The sequence below is a fragment of the Lissotriton helveticus genome, chromosome 6 (genome assembly GCF_964261635.1).
Source record: "Lissotriton helveticus chromosome 6, aLisHel1.1, whole genome shotgun sequence".
NCBI classification, from domain to species: Eukaryota; Metazoa; Chordata; class Amphibia; order Caudata; family Salamandridae; genus Lissotriton; species Lissotriton helveticus.
The window spans coordinates 1,199,957,991-1,199,977,729 of record NC_136067.1 but is presented as its reverse complement, the minus strand read 5'-3'; the positions used below and the strand labels follow the sequence as shown (position 1 = coordinate 1,199,977,729).

At 43.5% G+C, this 19,739-nt stretch overlaps 1 protein-coding gene across 7 annotated transcripts in view; it reads right to left on the bottom strand.

The window, feature by feature from the left end:
* The window catches only part of LAMA2 (laminin subunit alpha 2), a 3,430,794-nt gene that overhangs the window by 800,503 nt on the left and 2,610,552 nt on the right, over positions 1-19,739 (bottom strand). For all 7 annotated transcript variants that reach the window (XM_078648920.1, XM_078648921.1, XM_078648915.1 and 4 more), the window contains one exon: positions 18,946-19,109. In XM_078648920.1, coding sequence (XP_078505046.1) covers positions 18,946-19,109 — 164 coding nt within the window. The remainder of the gene's footprint in view (positions 1-18,945; positions 19,110-19,739) is intronic.

Genomic DNA, 19,739 nt, shown 5'->3' with positions numbered 1-19,739 from the left:
TCCTCTCCCTATCTCACTGTGATGTACACTCTTTCACTGTCTTTCCCAAGTCTATTTTTTGTGTATCTTTCTCTCTTTCTCCCCTTCCTTATATATGTAAATGAATCACACTCTTTCTCTCAATTTCTGTGTCCGCCTTCCTCTTCCTAGCTCACCTTTCTTCCTGTCTTCCACTTCTGTCCACTGATTGTACCTGCATTGCCAACAAGTCTTTCTTGATGCTGTACACTCTGGGCTTTCCAATCTTCCTCTGTCTCTCACTGATTCCAGACTCTCTTTGAATCCCAGAGTGTTGGGAAGATAAGGTTTATCATTTCACTCAACACCTACATGTTCACAGAGACACATGAAGCATTGACAACGCCAATAGGCCTGGCTTTCATTCTAAGTCCTCCAGGCTAAATATCTTTTAAGAGACTGATTAAGTCACAATGAAAAAGACAAAACAAAAAATATTGTTTTCTATATATAGTGCAGCTTTAAAATAAAGAATGCAATGTGTGATTATTCACTGTACATTAGAAATGTAAAATGGTCTCTCATTATCATATGAAATGTCTTTATTGATGTTATAACTATACTTTCACAATTGCTTTATTAAACTTCTTGCTTTCTCAAATTTGCTTGATAATGCACCATTTGTCCACTCTTTTAAAAATAAATTCTCGTGGGAGATCCCACCTGAACCCCCCCCCGTATGACAGCCGGGCTTGCTTGCTCTGGGCACTTGCCACAGGTCACTTATCTTGAACTTTTCACCTCACCACTTTCAAATGTTGCCGCCCGCCACTGCATCAGAATAATGTTATTTTTAAACTCCAGTTAAGTGGAGCTCTTTTATAGGATCAGTTGCACAGTGAAAGAGGATTAGGTGGGCACATATGACATTACGTTTTAGGTGAGTAGCTGTTCTACTTGGGGTGCCAATTGACATTATTAACAACTCAAGCTTCGTTCTTGTTTTCTATTATCTTGGAACCCACAGGTGGTAAATACCCCCAATATCGACAGCTATTATCCATAATTCTATATGTTATTTGACCTGCTGTGCATCTATAGACTTAGATATGATCATATCCCGATCATGTCATAATAATTTCCAATTGGTCTCCTATGAGGTTACATACATTTTTGATTCCTCCTACACTCTGTAGGATGCTGTCTTGTCTGCCTTCTACATTTGTATTCATACATATTTGGCGCAAGAACGATTACTGGCGGAAATCAATTATTTTGTTGCTAACCTTATCTTTGGTGTCAAATGCCTGCACCTTCGACAATGGAATGGTGTTATCTTTGAATCTTTCTTTTTTGGATTTCTCACAGGACTTTAAGGCATTTTATTTTGGTAAACAAATATACTGTGAAGATCTCAGAATATTTTTTTGCACTTTGCTTTTGTCTTAATATATAAACTCCAATTTGGCTCTATTGCATGAAAGCATATTATTTGTTTTGTAACAGATGGAATTTCCTAAACTCTTAGTAACATATTTTATTTAAGGCAAGGGCTTGAACATGGCTAGTTTTATAGACCTCAACCCCTTATGTATACCAAATACATATCCTTTAACTTGTTTGCTTTATAACTAGGCTGTCCTGTTTTAGGTTTAGACGTATAATAACTGATAAAACCCCACCAAAAGGAAAATAGCCCTCACCAGTGTAAACATATAAACACTGAAAAAACACTTGCACAACGACAAATTAAATGCTATTCAAAGTAAGGAAAAGGCTCTTTTTTATTTATTCCTGAAGGGGCCAATACAATGTAACTTTGCTATATAAGCTAGTAGCAATAAAGACTGGGCTATCATGATTCTGCTTGAGTTTTCTTGTTTAAGGATATGCCTAAAATGTTGTTTTGTCTTCCGTTTGCTTTTTTCAGTTTCATGCTCTTTGATTAAAGATGCAGGGTTTAGAACGTTGACAACCATTACAACGCGGTCTTTACACCGCGATACCATTACGACGCGGTCATCACAACGCAAGTCGTTACAACGACTTGCGCTGGATGGCGCTATATACCAAGGAATAGTATGATTTACCATTCCAACACCTTCCCTACTGTTACGTAGGCTGGAGTTGGAATAGTAAATCATACTATTCCTAAATCCAGCGCCTCTAGCGCAAGTTGTTGTAACTTCTTGTGTTGTGATGACCGCGTCGTAATGGTATCGCGGTGTAAAGACCGCGTTGTAACGTCATATATCCGTTTAGAAGCATGTTTAGGTCTTGTTTAATTATTTTATAAACTGCAGAGAATCGGGAAATATCACAATTATATTTAATATTTTTGCTACGTTTGATTCTTTCACTGATAGGTAAAATGGCTGGTTTCATAAGAATCTTTCCCAATATGTACAATCCCATTTACCCAAAGAGAATGGGTAAACACCCTTGATACACAAGCCCCCTTGTCTAGTGAGTCAGTATTCATAGTAGGTGAATTGCAAAACACCCCAAGCTTTAAACATTCAATGCAAGGTGTAGTGACAGGTATATGTAAAAAGAGGGCTGTCACAAAGCATCTGGAATAGTGGTGAAAACCTGACATCAGACTTTTGGAAAACATGGAGCTGCTGCCAACAGTTCTTACCAAGTTCTACAAAGATTGGAGTGATATTGTTTGTATTTGCAGTGAATCAGCTACGTATATGAAAAAAGTGTGATGACCTGTCAAAATCGATATCTGGTCAGAAGTGCCTCCCTGCAAGAGATCATTGCCACTTATTAGATGGTATGATGAAAGCATCTTTACAATCTTCGGAGTGAATGAAGATTGCTATTGACTTTTTTAGTTCATTCTGGTGCACTATTTTGTTATGCGCGGGAACTAAAATGCAGATATTTCTCATTTTGAGATTTGTGTGGCATTAAAGAAAAAAGAAAGAGTCATCTCAACCGTGTCACTTAGCAGGTGGTTCTCAGTCCTAGAGGCTATGAATGCTAAATTATCCTTGTGGCAACTGTTTACAGAACTTTTGCTGAGTGATGATGCCGAAGGCAATAAATGTGAGGATCTTTGGTCGCATATTGATAGTGATGTGAAAATAAAATACACTCTTCTGCATTCATAGATTTTAGCAGGGAAAACATGACTATTATAGAGAACATAATAAAAAAAAGTAGAGTCTGAAAACACCCTTGTCTACCAAGTTTTTGGCATAATTAGTGTAGATGTGAAACATCTCCTTGAGAGTAGGCCGGGTGACAATTCTAGTGACGTTGGCTCTGTAACATGTTCCATGTTAGAGAGCTTGACACTTGGTATGCAAACAAATGTTGAGGAGCAATTCAGGAACTTTCATTTTACAATGTATGAGAATGGCTTGCAATAATGCATTCAAAGTCAATGAATCATCACTGTGGTACTCTGCGCAAGTTCTAGATCCTTTCTGTTAAGGGGAATTTTGTCCGGAGTTTCAAAAGTGCTGCTTCATTTTTGACCGCTTCAATAACTCTGAGGGCATATGTGCCCAGTTCAACGCAAATGTTGCAGAGCCTGTCCCAGTAAATCGCAATTTTCAGGTGCACAAGTACTGGCACGGAAAGCTATATCGTGGCCAGAGTGAGCAAATTGTGTACTGGCTATTTTTGTCCTGCCCATCTCAAGTGCCAATGCTGAGAGGGCCTTTTCACAGATAACAGTCTACATGGGAAGGAAAGAGTGACCGCGCATGATCAAAGACTCACTGAAGAAGTATTGTATGATGTGCTACAATAAGTTTGATTTGGAAAAATATATCTGGACCTAATATACACTGTTTGTGCACTGTCTATAAGCCATGCTCTATCGGTGCAAAAAACAAGCAATAATAAAAGCAAAACGTTCCATAAACACAGGAAAAACACTGTTTCTGTTGTTTTTAATGGCGCAAAAATTTGTAATCACTGATAACCCCTGTTTTTTTGAGGTATTAAAATCACTTGAAAACACTAAAAAAAAACAGAATTTACCAAAAATAGGAACTGAAAACAGGAAAGCCTATTTGTAACACTAGAGCAGGCCCACTGATGCTTTGTTCCCACAGACGCTAAAGAGCTTGATGACTCAGAAGATAAGATACAGTGCTTAATAGTTTGTGATCTGCTGTGCTCTCCTTACTTTCTGTGGAATTTGGGTCATCATAGTACGTATTTAATGCAATAGCTATGCTTCAAGAGGGGGAAATAAACCACAAGAATTAAGGTGTATATGCATTAACTTCCATTTCTTGTTAAACCAAAATGCAATGTCTCTATGATCAAACTAAACTCCTCCTTTTCACTTAGTTATCCCAATTATCCCATCCACTGCCCTCGCCAAATACCCCAAGGGCGAATAATCCTCCACTGATGCACTAGCATAGTGTATATCTACTTTCCCATAAAGACAGTTGTCACCCTTCACTTTAACATATTTCTAGATAAAGCCTCCTTACTCCGTAACACATCTCCTCCCTAGTCAAAAAGGCCCAAAGATCTCCAACATCACAGCGTTCGGACAGCCCCCACACATTTTGTTTGTACAGAGGTTCAGTGGTGGCTGACAGGGAACAGGGGTGGCGGGCGGGGGTTTAAAAAAGAAAAAGCAACAAACAAAAAACATTCACCACTCTCCGTCATTCCTTCTCGGCCTGGCAAGTCCGGAACCAGGAAGCACCCGGTCTCTCCTAAGCAAACCAGAACACTGCATTGCAGCATTGTGCTTGGTTCCCCTAAGCCAATCACAACGCTGCAATGCACTGTTGTGATTCGTCTGAGTGCCGTGTTTCGGTGTTCATATGGGGAATGGGGGCCTGGGCATGTGTAATGCAGCTTGGTTGGGAACATGCTAAATGCGCATGATGCTTTGGCTGGGCCAAGACAACCGGCCAAGCAGTCATGCGCACTTTGAGAGTGTGCACTCACAAATCCCTCAAGATCCGACTCCAGCCCCACCCAGCCCTAACACAGCCCATAGCAAAGAAAAAGGAAATGATAATAACAAATTTATTATCATTTTATTTTTATTTTTTTCTTCTCTCAGAGCAGTGGGGCAACTCTCCTTCGCCTTGGCGGAAGAGCCACCCCTGCAGAGGTTTCCAATTTTCCTCAAAGCGAAGGTGGCTACTGTTGATATTGGAAAGCAGCTGCTCCATAACAGGAAGAGAACACAGTCTATGAAACCATTGTGTGAGGTGTGGTGGGTCTTTTTCCTTCCAGTTATGTGCTATTGTCACCTTTGCTGAACCCAGACATTGCAGCACCACGTGCCATTCATTGATCAGAACTGCTGATAGCATTACTGGCTTTAATCCCAGGAGCAGCACATCTTGGGAAAAGGGGAGATGATATCCCAAGACACCTCTAAATGTGTCTGCACCGCTCTGTGAAAAGGGGCAAAGTTCCAGGCAGTGCCACCAGATATGCAGATTTGCTGAATGTCACCAATTTTCCCACACCTACACCAGCATCTAAGGTGTGCTTCAGGGGAACATTCATTCCAAGTGGGAAAGAGTGTAGTGCCACCTGTACCACAGTTTATAGAGTATTTCAGTACCATATATAGCAGTGGATGATGAGTGAATGTCTCTGTCCATCCTATTCCAGTGCTGTTGAGTAATTTGGCCCCAGACAGGCGGTACCAGGATTTATTATGTTTCCACAGAAGAGTGCATCCTACGCCAAGAATACACAATATAGTTTAAATATAGTGCCTCTGGTACATAGGGAAGAGTGGCTCAAGCAGGGTCTTATCACACATAGCTGCATTTTGGACTGTTGGATGTGTAACCCAATATCGCATTTGTCCATAATATAGCTGTTCATTCTCTAAAAGTTGGAACTCAACTTTACACTGCAAAAATGTATTTTTCAATGGAGGTGTTGTACATATTCAAACGTATGCCGCAACCCCCTCCCTCCCTCAGCGGAAGCATTGCGAGTGCGGGGGTGAATTCACTGTTCTAATTAATGGTTTGTAAGGGAATGGATATGTCAAGAAGGGGCTTGGATGTCAGGTAAATTCTCACATTCTCAACGTTGTACTAACCACTGTGCTCAGCTATGCAATTTTTTTTTATTTTTATTGTTTGCTCCAGATCACAAAGGGGCCTATGAGTAATGGTGTAATCCATAACTCTTCACCTTTTCCCAGAGTCTAGCATTGACCACTCTACTACTATTCTCAGTTGGGGTATTGCATAATAGTGGAAAATACTGACCATAGACAAACCCCCCACCTCTCTAGACTAGTTCAAAAGTTTCCGACGTGTTTTATATTTACCTCAACAGGTGCTGCTGAATCTGCTTGAGGCATGACCTATCGAACTACACAGGAAGGGCCTGGAAGGACATTCATTTTTATAGAGTTGATTGAAACTAACCACATGTCCCCAAGTCACCAAGTTTCAACTTAAGGCCACTAACAGTGGGAAATCATTTAAATTGAGTAGCTCTTTAAGGGTGTTAATGATACTTACTTAAAGATGTTTAATGGAGCTCTTGGCCCATCGGAATGAAATGATTTGACTCAGTAGAAGTGCCTCCTCATCAGGAAGAGTTGAACTCAAGTTTTCTGATTTATAATAATTAATTTCACATTCCGAAACACTTTCAAAAGGTCACTAGGAGAACCTTTTTTGCTGAGAGGGAGGATTGAGGGGAACCTAATGTAAGCAGAACCTCGTCTGTGTACAGGGAGATTTTATACACTTCAGCCCAACATTTAATGCCAACTACTGAGTCGATCTGGTGGACCAGGCAGGCGAAGGATTTGATGAATAGAGCAAATAAGAGAGGAAAAGTGGGCAGTCCTGACAGGAGCTTCTCCGCTAATCATAAATGGTGCAGATGTGAGGTCACTGAGGGCAACTCTGGCAGTAAGGATGGCATAATTGGAAAAATCATGCTCAGGAATTAGGGTCCCATGCTCACCTTCTGGAAGAGAAGGTGCTGGAAGGACCAGTACATCCAGTTAAATGCCTTTCCTGCATCTAGAGGTAGAAGGACCAATGGGATCTTCTTAAAATGTGATTTCTTAACCAGATGGATGGCCAACCTTAGGTTTTCATATGTTTGAGGCCGACTAAGAAAGCTGCTCTGGCCTTGGCAGACCAGGGAGGGGAAAATACCATCAAGACGGGTGGCCAAGACTTTAGTATAATCTTTTGCATCAATGTTTAGTGAGGCCATTAGTCGGTAAGAGGCACAGAAGCAAGCAACCTTACCCAGTTTGGGAATAATCACTATAAATTCCTCACCTGTTAATAGTAAATGTAAATGTACAGGAATTTATATAGCGCAAATCACCAAGCGGTTTCTAAGCGCTTGCTTAGGTAACCCGTCCTGTTATTCTCCTGTGAGATAACCCCGGCAGGGTATCCACAAGGTGAAAGCCAGGCATCCCGCCACGAGAGGCCGTTGTGGAGATTAAGCAAGCTATTGCCCAGAGTCGCAGAGTGTGAACCCGTGAATCGAGTGGGCACCGGAGCGAGAATTGTCGAGTCCATGGACATTTTAGGACTCAAGACCCCGCCGAGCCGGGAATTGAACCCTGGTCCCGGGCTGACCTCTGCTTCCAGGTCTGCCTCCTCTAACCAGTGAGCCACACTTCTAGTGTGGTAGAGCCTGTGCTAGCACAGACATTTAGCACCAATGTGAGTTTGGGCACTTGCAGGGTCATAAATAGTTTGTAAAACTGGGCCATGAATCAGTTGGGTCCCAGAGTCTTGCTAAGCTTCAGATTTTGAATGGCTTGCTTGACATCCTCGAGCTGGATGGCTGTTCTAAAATCTCTTTCTGTATATCTGCGATTTTAGAGAGCTGAATGACTCTGGCAAAATGTCCTGCCTCTATGGGGAACACATGGTTCCCAAACTGGCATTTAGAATCAACAGAAGGACTTCAGCTTGTCCATATTTGCAAGGAGCTTTTCACCTTTGCTGGTAAAAATTAACTTAATGTATTCCCTTTATCGTGGAAACTACAATATTACAATATCTAGCCAATTGAGTGCCTAGCATGTCCCTGTAACATATGTTTGCAGATTTTAGATGCAGTAGGGCAAATTCAGCTTTATTAGTGTAGTCAATGTGCAGTTGGTTGGTTGGTTGCTGCTTCTAACTTTAATATTACCCGAAGGGAGGTTTTACTAACTCGAGGTCTCAAAACTACTGCTCCAGCCTCTTCACCTCCAATGGATGGAGGTGGTCCAGATGAGATGCAATAGCGATAAAACGGCATCTGAGGAGCAGTCGCGGCCATCATGGCTCGCGTGTGGGCAGGTCACGCGGTGCGGTTAATTTAATCATAATTTTAAAAAAAATGTAAACGTACCTTTCTGCCGGCCAGGTCTCGCTTCTTCTCTGCTTCTGCTGTCCCGCCTCCGGCAGGTACAGTAAGTGAAAGCAGGCAGCCAGGCTCCCTCCCCAAAGCCAATCAGAATGCTACAATCAGCGTTGTGATTGGCCAGGATGCCGCCCAGCCAGGGGCTTATGGGGAGGCCATTTTCTCCATGCAGGCAGCATTGCAGCCTGCACGGAGAAGGGCAGAGTGTGCATGACTGGTTTGGGTGGTCCCAGGGGGGCGACCAAACAGTCTTTGCGCACTCGGGTGGGCAGGCACACCACTCCTCCCCTGCCCTGCTCGCAGAGCAGCCCCACCCACCTGCCGGCCTGCAACCAAACATAAAATGGTAATAATTGAAAGTCATTACCATTTTATGTTTCTGCTTCTCACACTGCGAGAAATCAGTGGGGTGGTGCTTCTCCAGCCTAGTGGAGGAGCCGCCCCTGCTGAGGAGCATGATCTTAAAGGTTTAGCAGACACCACCAATCGAGACTGCTTCCATCTCAATATGAGCAAAATACTCCTCTATGTTGATTTATTTAGTCTCTAACAATTGTGCCCATCAGTAGGGCGAGGTCGAGATGCCACTCTCTGCCTGGGGCCCAATTGTAGTTACATTGAGACTCAGGAATGCTCAGAGACCGCAATGGTGCCTATTTCTGCAAAACTAACTTTAGCGATGATTGCATTACTAACTATAAGTTAATATATGCAGGATTGCAACTGGTGTACATGAGAGAAGTAAATGTATCCAGTGTCCGAGAAATGGAGCTCTCACAAGGGGTCTCGAAGCCCCAAGTCTGTTAGAGACTTCTTTAATGTCTTAGAGAAGTCCCTTGTGTGTCCCCTCCTCTCTTGCCATCTTTTAAATACTCCCAGAATGCATTAAAGTCTATCGTTAGGACTCCCAGAAACTGCACAAGATAAGTATTCTGAGCTGTGTTGGCGGCGTAAACCAGAGCCAGTGTAATCAGGTGGCCTGGAGGGAAAACGGTAGGATCAGGTATCTAACTTTTTTGTCTTATTTAGTATCAGTGATTGTAAGTGGAGAATCACATTTGTACCTATGCCTCTTCGCCTAGTAGAAGCAGTTGAGTAATAGAAAGCTGTTGTGAAAAATCTGTTTCGTATTTTCCCCTGGTGTCTTTTCATGAGTTTTGTTTCTTGTAAACATATGTATCCATCTGACACACCCGAATGGTTTTCCAAAGTATCTCTTTTATTTGTGGCATTAAGGCCCTTGACATACAGTGTGAGAATTTTAACCATCGGGGATGATGATAGACGATGCTAACGCTTTGTGTGTGGGCGAGTGAGTGTCTGACATAGTATGCCACTGCAAGGCATTCTCTTGAACAAACAAATCAAACATACAGATAAACAACAAAAACCAGACTAGGGGTAATTGAAGCCTATCCAACAGTGCAGCAAGGGGGACTTAGGTTCCCCCTTCACTGCAAGGTGCTGGTCAAAGCAATCTCTCTGCCCCTGGGAAAAGTTTCCAGGCAGGAGATCTCCAAAGGTAGGGTCGCCATGGAGCTGATTGAAAATAGTCTGTTTCCCCTTCCTCAACCTGACCAGGTGTCCAAGGAATACAGGTATACCATAATGCCTGCGCCAGCCCATATATACAAAGTAGACTCTAGACACATATGGAACAACTTAATCTCAGCAAAAATGTATCCTAATGACATTCTAAGTTTGTGGACAGGGAGATGTCGAAGAAAAAAGGGGGCGGCATCACAGATAGCTTCACAGCAATCCAGGCATCAGGACATGCACTAATAACTAAGGACATTAAGTTTGGAGCCGGTCTTGATCTCCTTAGGCCCGCTAATTCACAGCCCTTTGGGCAGCACCATCCGTATGTATCAGTTTTCCTTTTCGTGATTTGGCTCTAGGCGATTGTGCTCTAGACTTCAAAATAGTGACGGAGTCTGAAAAACCAAGCAGGCAGGCATCCTGCAGGCCATTCGTTACAGTGTGGCACTTGCCTTTAAGTTCAAATGAGAGCCCAAATGGGTCTAGCCATCTGTACTCATCTCTGATTTTTTGGGTAACTTCCTTAAATTCACTCCGCACTGCTGAGTTGGCTGCGCAATATCCTGGGCAGAGACAAGAGCATTCAGCATTCCGGTGAGAAAGGATGATAAATCAGCATCCAGGATTTCTCCACTGAAGCATTTGATTATGAGGCTTTCCCTCCTTGACTGGCTCTCAACTCTTCGGGTTTGTCCTGGGCTCCCCTTATTTGCTGCTAAAGTATGGTGCCATGGGACGAGTCAATTGCATGTCCCACTTCCACTGTTGCTAGTGTGGCCCCTGCACCCAAGAGTCTCTGGCTCATTGAGTCAATGTATGAAACTAGTTCTTTAATCTTAGCACCAATGTCAGTTGTCATATCAGCTTGGGCTTTTTCAACATCTTGGCTCAGCTCTTCTAGCAATGCTGCCTTGAAAGGACAGAGGCTGTCAAGAAGGTTGAACTTGGTTAAGGACATAGTGTTCAGGAATGCAGCATTGGGGTGGTATCTGTATTGGCAGCTGCATTCTAGGACTTTTTTTCTGTCCAGGTAAGCCAGAAAGCCTCCATGAGAAGGCCTCTTCTTATGGAACATGCAGGAGGGCACAACTGCTGCCTCAGACCGTGGAGATGTAGTATAGGCCCTCGCCACTGTTGGAGTACTCAGGCGTATCGTTGCTCTCCTCCAAATGTGTGCATGGGCACAGTGAGGATTAGTGAAGGTTTACCATGGAGTTTCCTTCCCAGTGCCATGGTTTTCATCGGGGTGTCACTTTTGGTGAATGTGTTTCTGCAATCATATTGAAACAAGTGGAGGGGGCACAGTTAGCACACGCCGAAACTCTTTAGTTTACAATAATACTTGATCAAAATTGTGCATGGTCCTTTTTATCACTATATCATCCTCCAGGGTGCTGCACTAGTTTTAGTTCTGAATTAGCACACTTCATTGCTTTTAACACAATGAAATTGATTAATCTTTGCGTGTTAGGACATTTAAATATAAAATTAGATGGAAAAGGGTGTGAGGAATCCTCAAAGCTGGAGCATCCCCTTTATGCTCTAAATTTGTAGCAACTTGTGACCATATCAACCCAAGAAAAAGTACATACATAATTTACCTTATATTTACCACTAGTGAAAATTGTCTGTCAATCCGCCAATGACAATAGAGTGGTCAAACCACTGTAGAATCCCATTTGATCTGTTTTCCAATTTAACTTTACACCAATGTGACAAAGACTTAGATAGATAAGAGGTAGAACATGGTCTAAAATGACCAGCCTTAGTTTGATGGAGGAACTTTAAAATAATCCTCCCTCAGTAAACAGTTTGATATAGAAGTCTCCTTATAAGTGACTGATTTCAAGGATCGGGTCTCTAAGGCAATGGATTGTATTGCGCCTGTCATAGTCAAAAGCTCCAGAAGAAGACTTCCATCTTTTTGGCATTCTAACGAATTGGCTTTGGCAAAAAGAAGATGTATAAAGTTTGAAAGGACTTGGAGATTGACTAGATAAGAGAATAATAAAGCTTTACATATATTGGAATTAGGAAGGTATATCTACCTATGTAACATTCTAAGAAAAAATTACTTTGCAAATATTATGTAATGGTGTGCTATGTAGATTTATATTGCGCAGCTTATCACCCGTGAAGGTATCCAGCCACTGGTGCAGCAACGTTGGCCAGGCGGTGCTCCTAGGTGAACATCCAGGTCTTTAGTTTCATGCAGAAGTTGAGAAGTAGAGTGGCAGCCTGATGTGTCAAGAAAGTTTGTTCCAATTTTTGGCAGTGATGAAATATAAATAGTGCCCTCCTGTCTTGCTTCTGCTAAAGCAGGGGATTCTTGTGAGGAAGGAGAGAAGTGGAATGTAGCAAACTGAAGGGTTCGCAGAGTTGGAATCAGTCACTGAGGTACACTGGTCCTGAGTTGTGGATGGCCTTGCAGGCATGGATGAGCAGCTTGAATTTTCAATGTTTCTGGATGGGTAGCCAGTGTAGTACAGTGAGGTAGAGAGGGAATTAAGCACTGATGGGGGTGTCAAGGTTGAGTCTGGCAGCAGCGTTTTGGATGGTCTGGAGTCTATGCGTGAGATGGTTGGAGATGCTGACATAGAGTGTGTTGCCATGGAGTAGTCTGCTGGTGAAGGGGACATGGGTGACCGAGCACCTTGTGCTTGTAGGGAGCCATCTGAAATTTTGAAAAGCATTCTGAAGATGAAGCAGCAGGATGCACTCACAGCATTGACCTGTTTGTTCACTGTGATTTTGTCATCAAGGATGATGCCGAGGTTTTTGGTGTGGTCTCTGGGGGTAGTCATGGGGCCTAGGTCAGGTGGCAGCCAGGGGGAGTCCCAGTGGGAGCTCTTACTTCCAAAGATCAGGATCTCCATTTTGTCTCTGTTGAGTTTGAGACGTTCTCTTGCATCCAGCTGGCCATGTTGGACATGCAGCCATGTTGGACGTGAAGCTGGTCCAGGTGGTATTGTTCATGTCAGTGAGGGAGAGGATGAGCTGATGGTCATCGACGTAGGAGACAATGTTGATGCCATGGGTTGTTATGATGTTGGCAAGAGGTGCCATTTAAATGTTGAACAGGGTTGGGCTGAGGAAGGATCCCTGTGAGACTTCGCAGACGAGCTTCTTGTGTTCAGAGGTGAACTTGGAGTGTCTGACTCATTCTGTCCTGTTGGAGAGGATGTAGATAATCCTGCTTGTGTTAGGCCCTTGGATTGCTAAATCCTGGAGTCTGATGATAATGGTGCCATGTAGGACAGTGTTGAATGTCAAAGAGAGGTAGAGCAGGATTAGAGCAGTGTTTTCTCCTTTGCCAGTGATGGACCGGATATCATCTATTGCTGCCAGGAGGGTGGTTTCCCTTGATGTGGTTGCTGCAGAACCCTGACTGGGTTGAGTCCAGGACGTGGTGCCGTTCGAGATGGGTGGAGAGCTGCTTGATGATCTCTTTTGCAGGACTTTGGCTGGGGAAAGACAGGAATGAGATAGGCTTGCAGTTTCAGGTTGCAACCTTCAGGTTGGCAGAGGGTTTCTTCAGGAGGGCTGTGACCTCTGAGTGTTTCCAGCTGCTGTCCGGTAAGTGTCTACTGAGGATGGAGGAATTGAGGAAGTTGGTGAGATTGTCAGTCAGTCAGTCAGAGAAGTCTTTATTCGATATTTCATCATAAAAGACATGCTACACAACATACATAACCAATAATGTATCAGAATTACAGATAAAAGGAATCAAGTAAAAAGATGTGAGCAATGTGTTAAGATAATAAGTTAATATACAGTTAAGAACAAGCTAAGAATAGTATTAAATCACAAACATCAGGACTTCATTAGACAATAAAAAAAGGCAGTCCAATAAAAAAGACCATTTCATTCATTGGCACAACAAACTACTGTTCCAGCTAGCGGTTTACACAGCAGTCGAAAGAGACTTGATCAACCTTGCCTGTAGGATCCATGCCCAGCCCAGGAATTTTGCAACCCCAATTACAACCAGTGTCGATGTATCTGCTTTTAAAATTCTACTGGCTGTTTTAGCTGAGCGTGTGCCCAGTATTCTACATACTGGGCGTAACCACTTTTGTCTTGGTGCGTGGTACAAAGGGCAAACAAAGAGAAAATGATCTACTGTTTCACCCAAATCTAGACACAGTGGGCAATGACCAGATCCCTCGTGGCCCCAGGATCTGGTTAGGCCCCTAAGCGGAAGTGACCCTACTCTAAGTTGATGGAATAACTTGCGGTCCATAGGTCTAGTGATGACATCCCAATAATTTTCTAACTGGCTCGCATCCTTCACTACCACAAAGGACGCCGTGAGAGATCCATCTATCATTATGGAATGCCTTTTACAAACAATCCTCTCCCAATACATGCCTCTCAACACTTTTTCATGGGAAAAGTAGCTGTGTCTGGGTTAGACCACCATTCCCCCAACCCCATATCATATAGGGTAATTCTTAGGTCTCTCAACCAGCCTATCTTATGAGAGCCCTGAAGATCCTTAACTTCCAGACACGCTTTCGCATAGAGCGAAAGTTCTGGCATAATCCACAAGCGCCGCCAGAACGCTATGGGTCTGTATCTAGCTATATCCTTTTATATTGTGTTAGGCCCTTGGATTGCTAAATCCTGGAGTCTGATGATAAAGGTGCCATGTAGGACAGTGTTGAATGTCAAAGAGAGGTAGAGTAGGATTAGAGCAGTGTTTTCTCCTTTGCCAGTGATGGACCGAATATCATCTATTGCTGCCAGGAGGGTGGTTTCCCTTGATGTGGTTGCTGCAGAACCCTGACTGGGTTGAGTCCAGGACGTGGTGCCATTCGAGATGGGTGGATAGCTGGGTTTCTTCAGGAGGGCTGTGACCTCTGAGTGTTTCCAGCTGCTGTCCGGTAAGTGTCTACTGAGGATGGAGGAATTGAGGAAGTTGGTGAGATTGGCATGGCTCAGTGTGCTACCCAGGCTGCACATGTGGTGAAGGCTGGTATCTGTGGGGACCCAGAGTGGATGGTCTGATGGATTCTAGTGGTGTAATCTGTTGTTAGGGGGCTCCAGATCATTAGGAGGTAGGTGTTCCTGATGGTGGTGGGAAAAGTTATCTGCCGGAATAGGAGCAGGATTCAAGTCTGAGCATGAAGTCCTGGCTTTTTTTATTTGGGTGTGGTACCTTCTGATTCTGGATTTGTAGGTGTCTCTGGAGGAGTTGTCCGGGCTGGCTCTCCATCTACTTTACAATTGTTTGCAATCGTGCATGGAGTCTCTTAGGTCTTTGATGTACCAGGATGCTTGAGCATGAGTTCTTGTATGTCTGATCATCTTCTTGGGGGTGCTGGCACTGTCTGATTTCCAATTGTTGAAGGAGGATAACATTCCAGGATCAATGTCCAGTTTCATGCTTGTATTGAGGAGCAGATCTGCTTCGACCAGTATTGACTGAATTATGTAACCAATCAATTATTACTGCATGAAGTCTGCAATTGTGGATAAAAGCTCAAGTTCTTCCAATCTTGACGAAACCAAACGCTAATCTGGAACAACTTTGTAACTATAGGCCCATTTCCCACAAACCTTTTCCAGCTAAAATAATGGAGAACACAATTAATAGACAATTGCTTAAACATATTGAAAATAACTTATTGGATAATACTCGGTTTGGATTTAGATTCTTCTATAGTACTGAGACCTCTTTTGTAACTGTGCGAGATGATTTATGGAAATTATTGGATAAGGGTCATAGTGCAGCACTGATCTTATTGAAGGTCCCTGCTGCCTTGGATACAGTCTCTCACCCAACTCTGATAATGACACTAAAAGTGTTAGAGGAGATGCTTTGGATAGGTTCTCTTCCTTTTTAACAAATTTTACCTAGACTGTTAGAAGTGCCTCCTACTCTTCCAAACAGTAGGTTTTAAAACGCAGAGTGCCACAGGGCTCTATTTTAAGTCCAACGTTATTCGATCTCTATATTTCATCACTGGCAAAACTAATACAGTAATTTGGACTGTTGTCAATGTTCTATGCAGATGATACACTGATACAACATGATTAAAGTTTGGTGGTGTGGGAGCGGGAGCGCCATGTCGATGCCCCACTCCCACGCTGCCACACCTGTGTGCACAATGCCCACCAGATTAAGACTTTTACAGTCAATGGTGGGCGTTTTTGTTGGTGGATTTACAGCGGTGCCTATGAAAAAAGCACTGCAATGGGAACGCCAAAGGAAGTACCTGCATGTGCAGTCCATTGCGTGCAGGTACTGGGGTGCATGCACACAGCATGCACCCCATGGCCCGAGGCAACAGGCCCCCTTTCTTTCCTCTCCGCCATGGTTTTCATGGAGTAGGAACTGCCAGGAAAACCACGGCAGAGAGGAAACTTGTACTATGCTTGGCGGGACTGCGGTGGTCCTGACAACCATATAGCGAGCCTCAAGACCACCGCGCCACAGCCAGTGATCACAGATCCCTGGCGGCTGCAGCGGTGCAATGGCGGTCCAACCACCCAAGTTGAAATAAGGCGGTTGGACCGCCAGTGCGGCAGTGTCCGCACCGCCACCATGGCTGTGGCGGTTCATAGGATCGTGATCGGGCCCATAGTAGTATCAATAGCAAAGGCGCGTACTTTAGCCAGAAACATCCATGACTAAATACAAGAGGTTAAGAACTAAATGAGTGTAAATGCACTTCAACTAAATGGTGATAAAAATGGACTACTGTGCTTCTGTCCCTTACCTAGCACATTAGTAGTAGTTGGTGGCCCGAATATCTGGGTGCTGCATCTGTACCAGTTCCCACAGCACAACATCTGGGATAGACTATGAACTCTGACTTGAGTATGAATACACAGATATCGCTGGTATCAGTGTCCTGCTTTTTACATTTAAAATGAGTACGGAAAGCAATTCTATTGCTACCAAAGGAACTCATTGTATGGTAGTTCAGCCATTGATTTTATCATGTCTCGACCATTGCAATGCCTTTTGTCTTGGACTTCCTGCTAACTAAATGCTGAGATTCCAACAAGTACAAAATGGAGATGCTAAGCTCATAACTGATAGAGGAAAATACGATTCTGTGTCAACTGCATTGGAGGAGTTACACTGCCCACCAATAAGCCAGAGAATACTCTTAAAATAGCTTGTTGGTCACATTGAGCTTTCATTCAGATGGATCCAATTACCATCTCAGAGAAATTTCAGCAAAAGGTCCCAAGGAAGACGTTGAGATCGGGAAATGCTTTACTCCTCACCTCTCATAGTTTTAAGTTAAAGAGGAAGGGTGGTAGAGCCTTTTCGACACTTGTTCCAAAGCTTGGCAACTGTCTCCCTATTTCTCTGAGGGCTGAAAACAATCACTGGAAACTCCAGAAATTGTTGAAAACGTATCTGTTAAATAGAGCTTCATTTCACTTCCTCAGTTGATTAGCACCAGGTTAACCTTATATAGTATTTCAGTTTTGTGCTTTATAAATAACCTACATTATCGTCATCAGTATTATCTGCCCATAGTTGCCCACCAAGTAACTCAAGTTCTCAAAACAGGTGTCTCACTTTTAAATATTGACAATCAGCAAATACGGCAATAGAGGTCAGAAATGTGGGGTCAGGAGTTTACGTGTGTGATAAGTGCCCCGAGATCTCACTTCAGCTACAGGCAGCGATCCACTCATACATGGGGCTGTCTCTCCCACCAGGCTGCTCCATAGCATGTGCAGGATTGGGCCCTGGTCCACCCACATCTCAGTTCTCTTTAATTCCCAGCTCGCTACCATGGCTTCACCCCCTGGCACAGAAACGCGGCGCAGCCAAGGAGAGTCATGTCAGTGCAGGCGGGCAGGGCAGATACAGAGGGGCAGGGCAGACAGGTCGATCCCCATGACACTCCTTTCCTCTACTCCATGTGGCCCAGACCATGAGGGAGATCACCAGCTTTCCGCACTCGTCTATGGGTCTAAGGGTCAAACCACCAATGCTCACTCCTGGGTGCTGGAGCCCCCCCCCCAGGATTCCTCCCTGCTCTGGATGTCAGTCAACATCTCGACACAGGTGGAGAAAAGGGCTGTATCATCTGGTCTGGTCTGAAGCTTCATCAGCGAGCGTCCGTCTATGCCACCATCTTGGATGCGCCCCACATTTGTGTTTTTTCATCACATCATTAAAGCAGAGGCAAGGAACAGGTAGTTAAAGACAGAAGTGAATTGGCCTTTAGCTGCAAAGGTTTTTAGGTCTCATGAGAAACCCTGAAATTAGTTTTAGACGAGTTACACATTTACTTGGTGCAAACCTTCACATTAGAGGTATTCCCAGTTAGGATACAATGTCATATGCATCAGTTCAGTAGGTAAATATAAAGCAGTGATTTTATTTTGCTTCGTTTTTTAGTTTTCTTTCCTTTTTTGGAGGAATTTATAAAGTACTCTGGCTCTTTAGGCTGCACAATCCCCTGTACAAATTTCCTGATAACTACTGATACCATGGGGATGGATTTTTACCGTATCTGCAGTTTGTTCATCATTCTGGTTTTTGGTTTTCAGAATGGGTGGTAATGTACTAAATGCACATGTCTAAGCCCCACTCTTTTGTGTGCAATTTTTCCTCACCATCTATGTCATGTCTTATCTAGAAAATAAAATGTGTTGGCAAACACCTCTAACGTGGGCATATTAACTCTCAAGTTAGAGCCCTGATTTGAGCACAAATGGAACTTTCCTCTTTTTTCTGGATTGGTCTCCACTGCTGTGGTGGGGAGACAGCCCTGACAACGCGGGCGTTACACCGCGCTGCCATTACGACGCTGCCATCACAACGTAAGTCGTTACAACGACTTGCGCAGGAGGGCGCTCTTGGTAAAGGAATAGTTTAATTTTCTATTCCAACACCTTCCCTACTGTTATGTGGGCTGGAGTTGGAACAGAAAATTAAACTATTCCACAATCCAGCGCCAACAGCGCAAGTCGTTGTAACAACTTGCGTTGTAATGGATGCGTAGTAATGGCAGCGCGGGGTAATGCCCGCGTTGTCATGACATACATCCCTGTGTTGAAATCACTGAGACTACAAATAAATATACCTATAAAATTGAATAAAGAATGCCATACCCATCCAGAATGGAAGAAGACTCGTTCAGCTGGGCAGCGTGAATCTCGGCCTGTAACACTATTTCCGGAAGTTGTCTTTCCTGAATTGCTTGGGTTAGATTATGCAATTTTTCCTTCAGCATCACAGACAACGGTCCTAATTCACTGTTCATGTCTTCAAGATCCTATAACACACAGATAAAAACAGATTTTGATGTTACACTACAAGCATCTTAACCCTTGCACATTAAGTTCTCAGTGAGATAAAATCATTCATCATACAGTATTTAATTACAGCTTAGTTGTCTATTGGGATATTGATTCCTGCCTTGAAACTCCATAGGTGGTGTTAGAAATGACCACCTGGTAATTGAGCTTATTTGCCTACATTGTTTTCTGATTTTCCACGTGAGGTAGAACAAAATGGGTGCTAAAGCCTAAAAGAAAACCTCTCAGAATGCTACTGCTAATGTCTTGAATGCCCATAGGCCCTCAATAATATAGGTAGGCTCTCTTGTTCCTGCCTACATGGGAGGGTGGCAACACAGGTCCTATAAAGCGGAGGCTCTCCTAGCGGTCACATGGTGATGGTTAAGGGGAGAGTTTTAACAATAGCCTCAAACTTTCTCACAGACACATAAACATACGCACACCAATTTGAAATCACTGAAGCACTGCCGCTGACCAACTGGGTGAGTGACATTAGTGGGGAATGCAAAGGCCAGTTTTCTGGAAATTAAATTAGGGGGCAGATTTACTAACATTTCATTTCAAGGTGCTTGGAAGGGTGGTACTAAGTAAGCTCACGGGGTGGT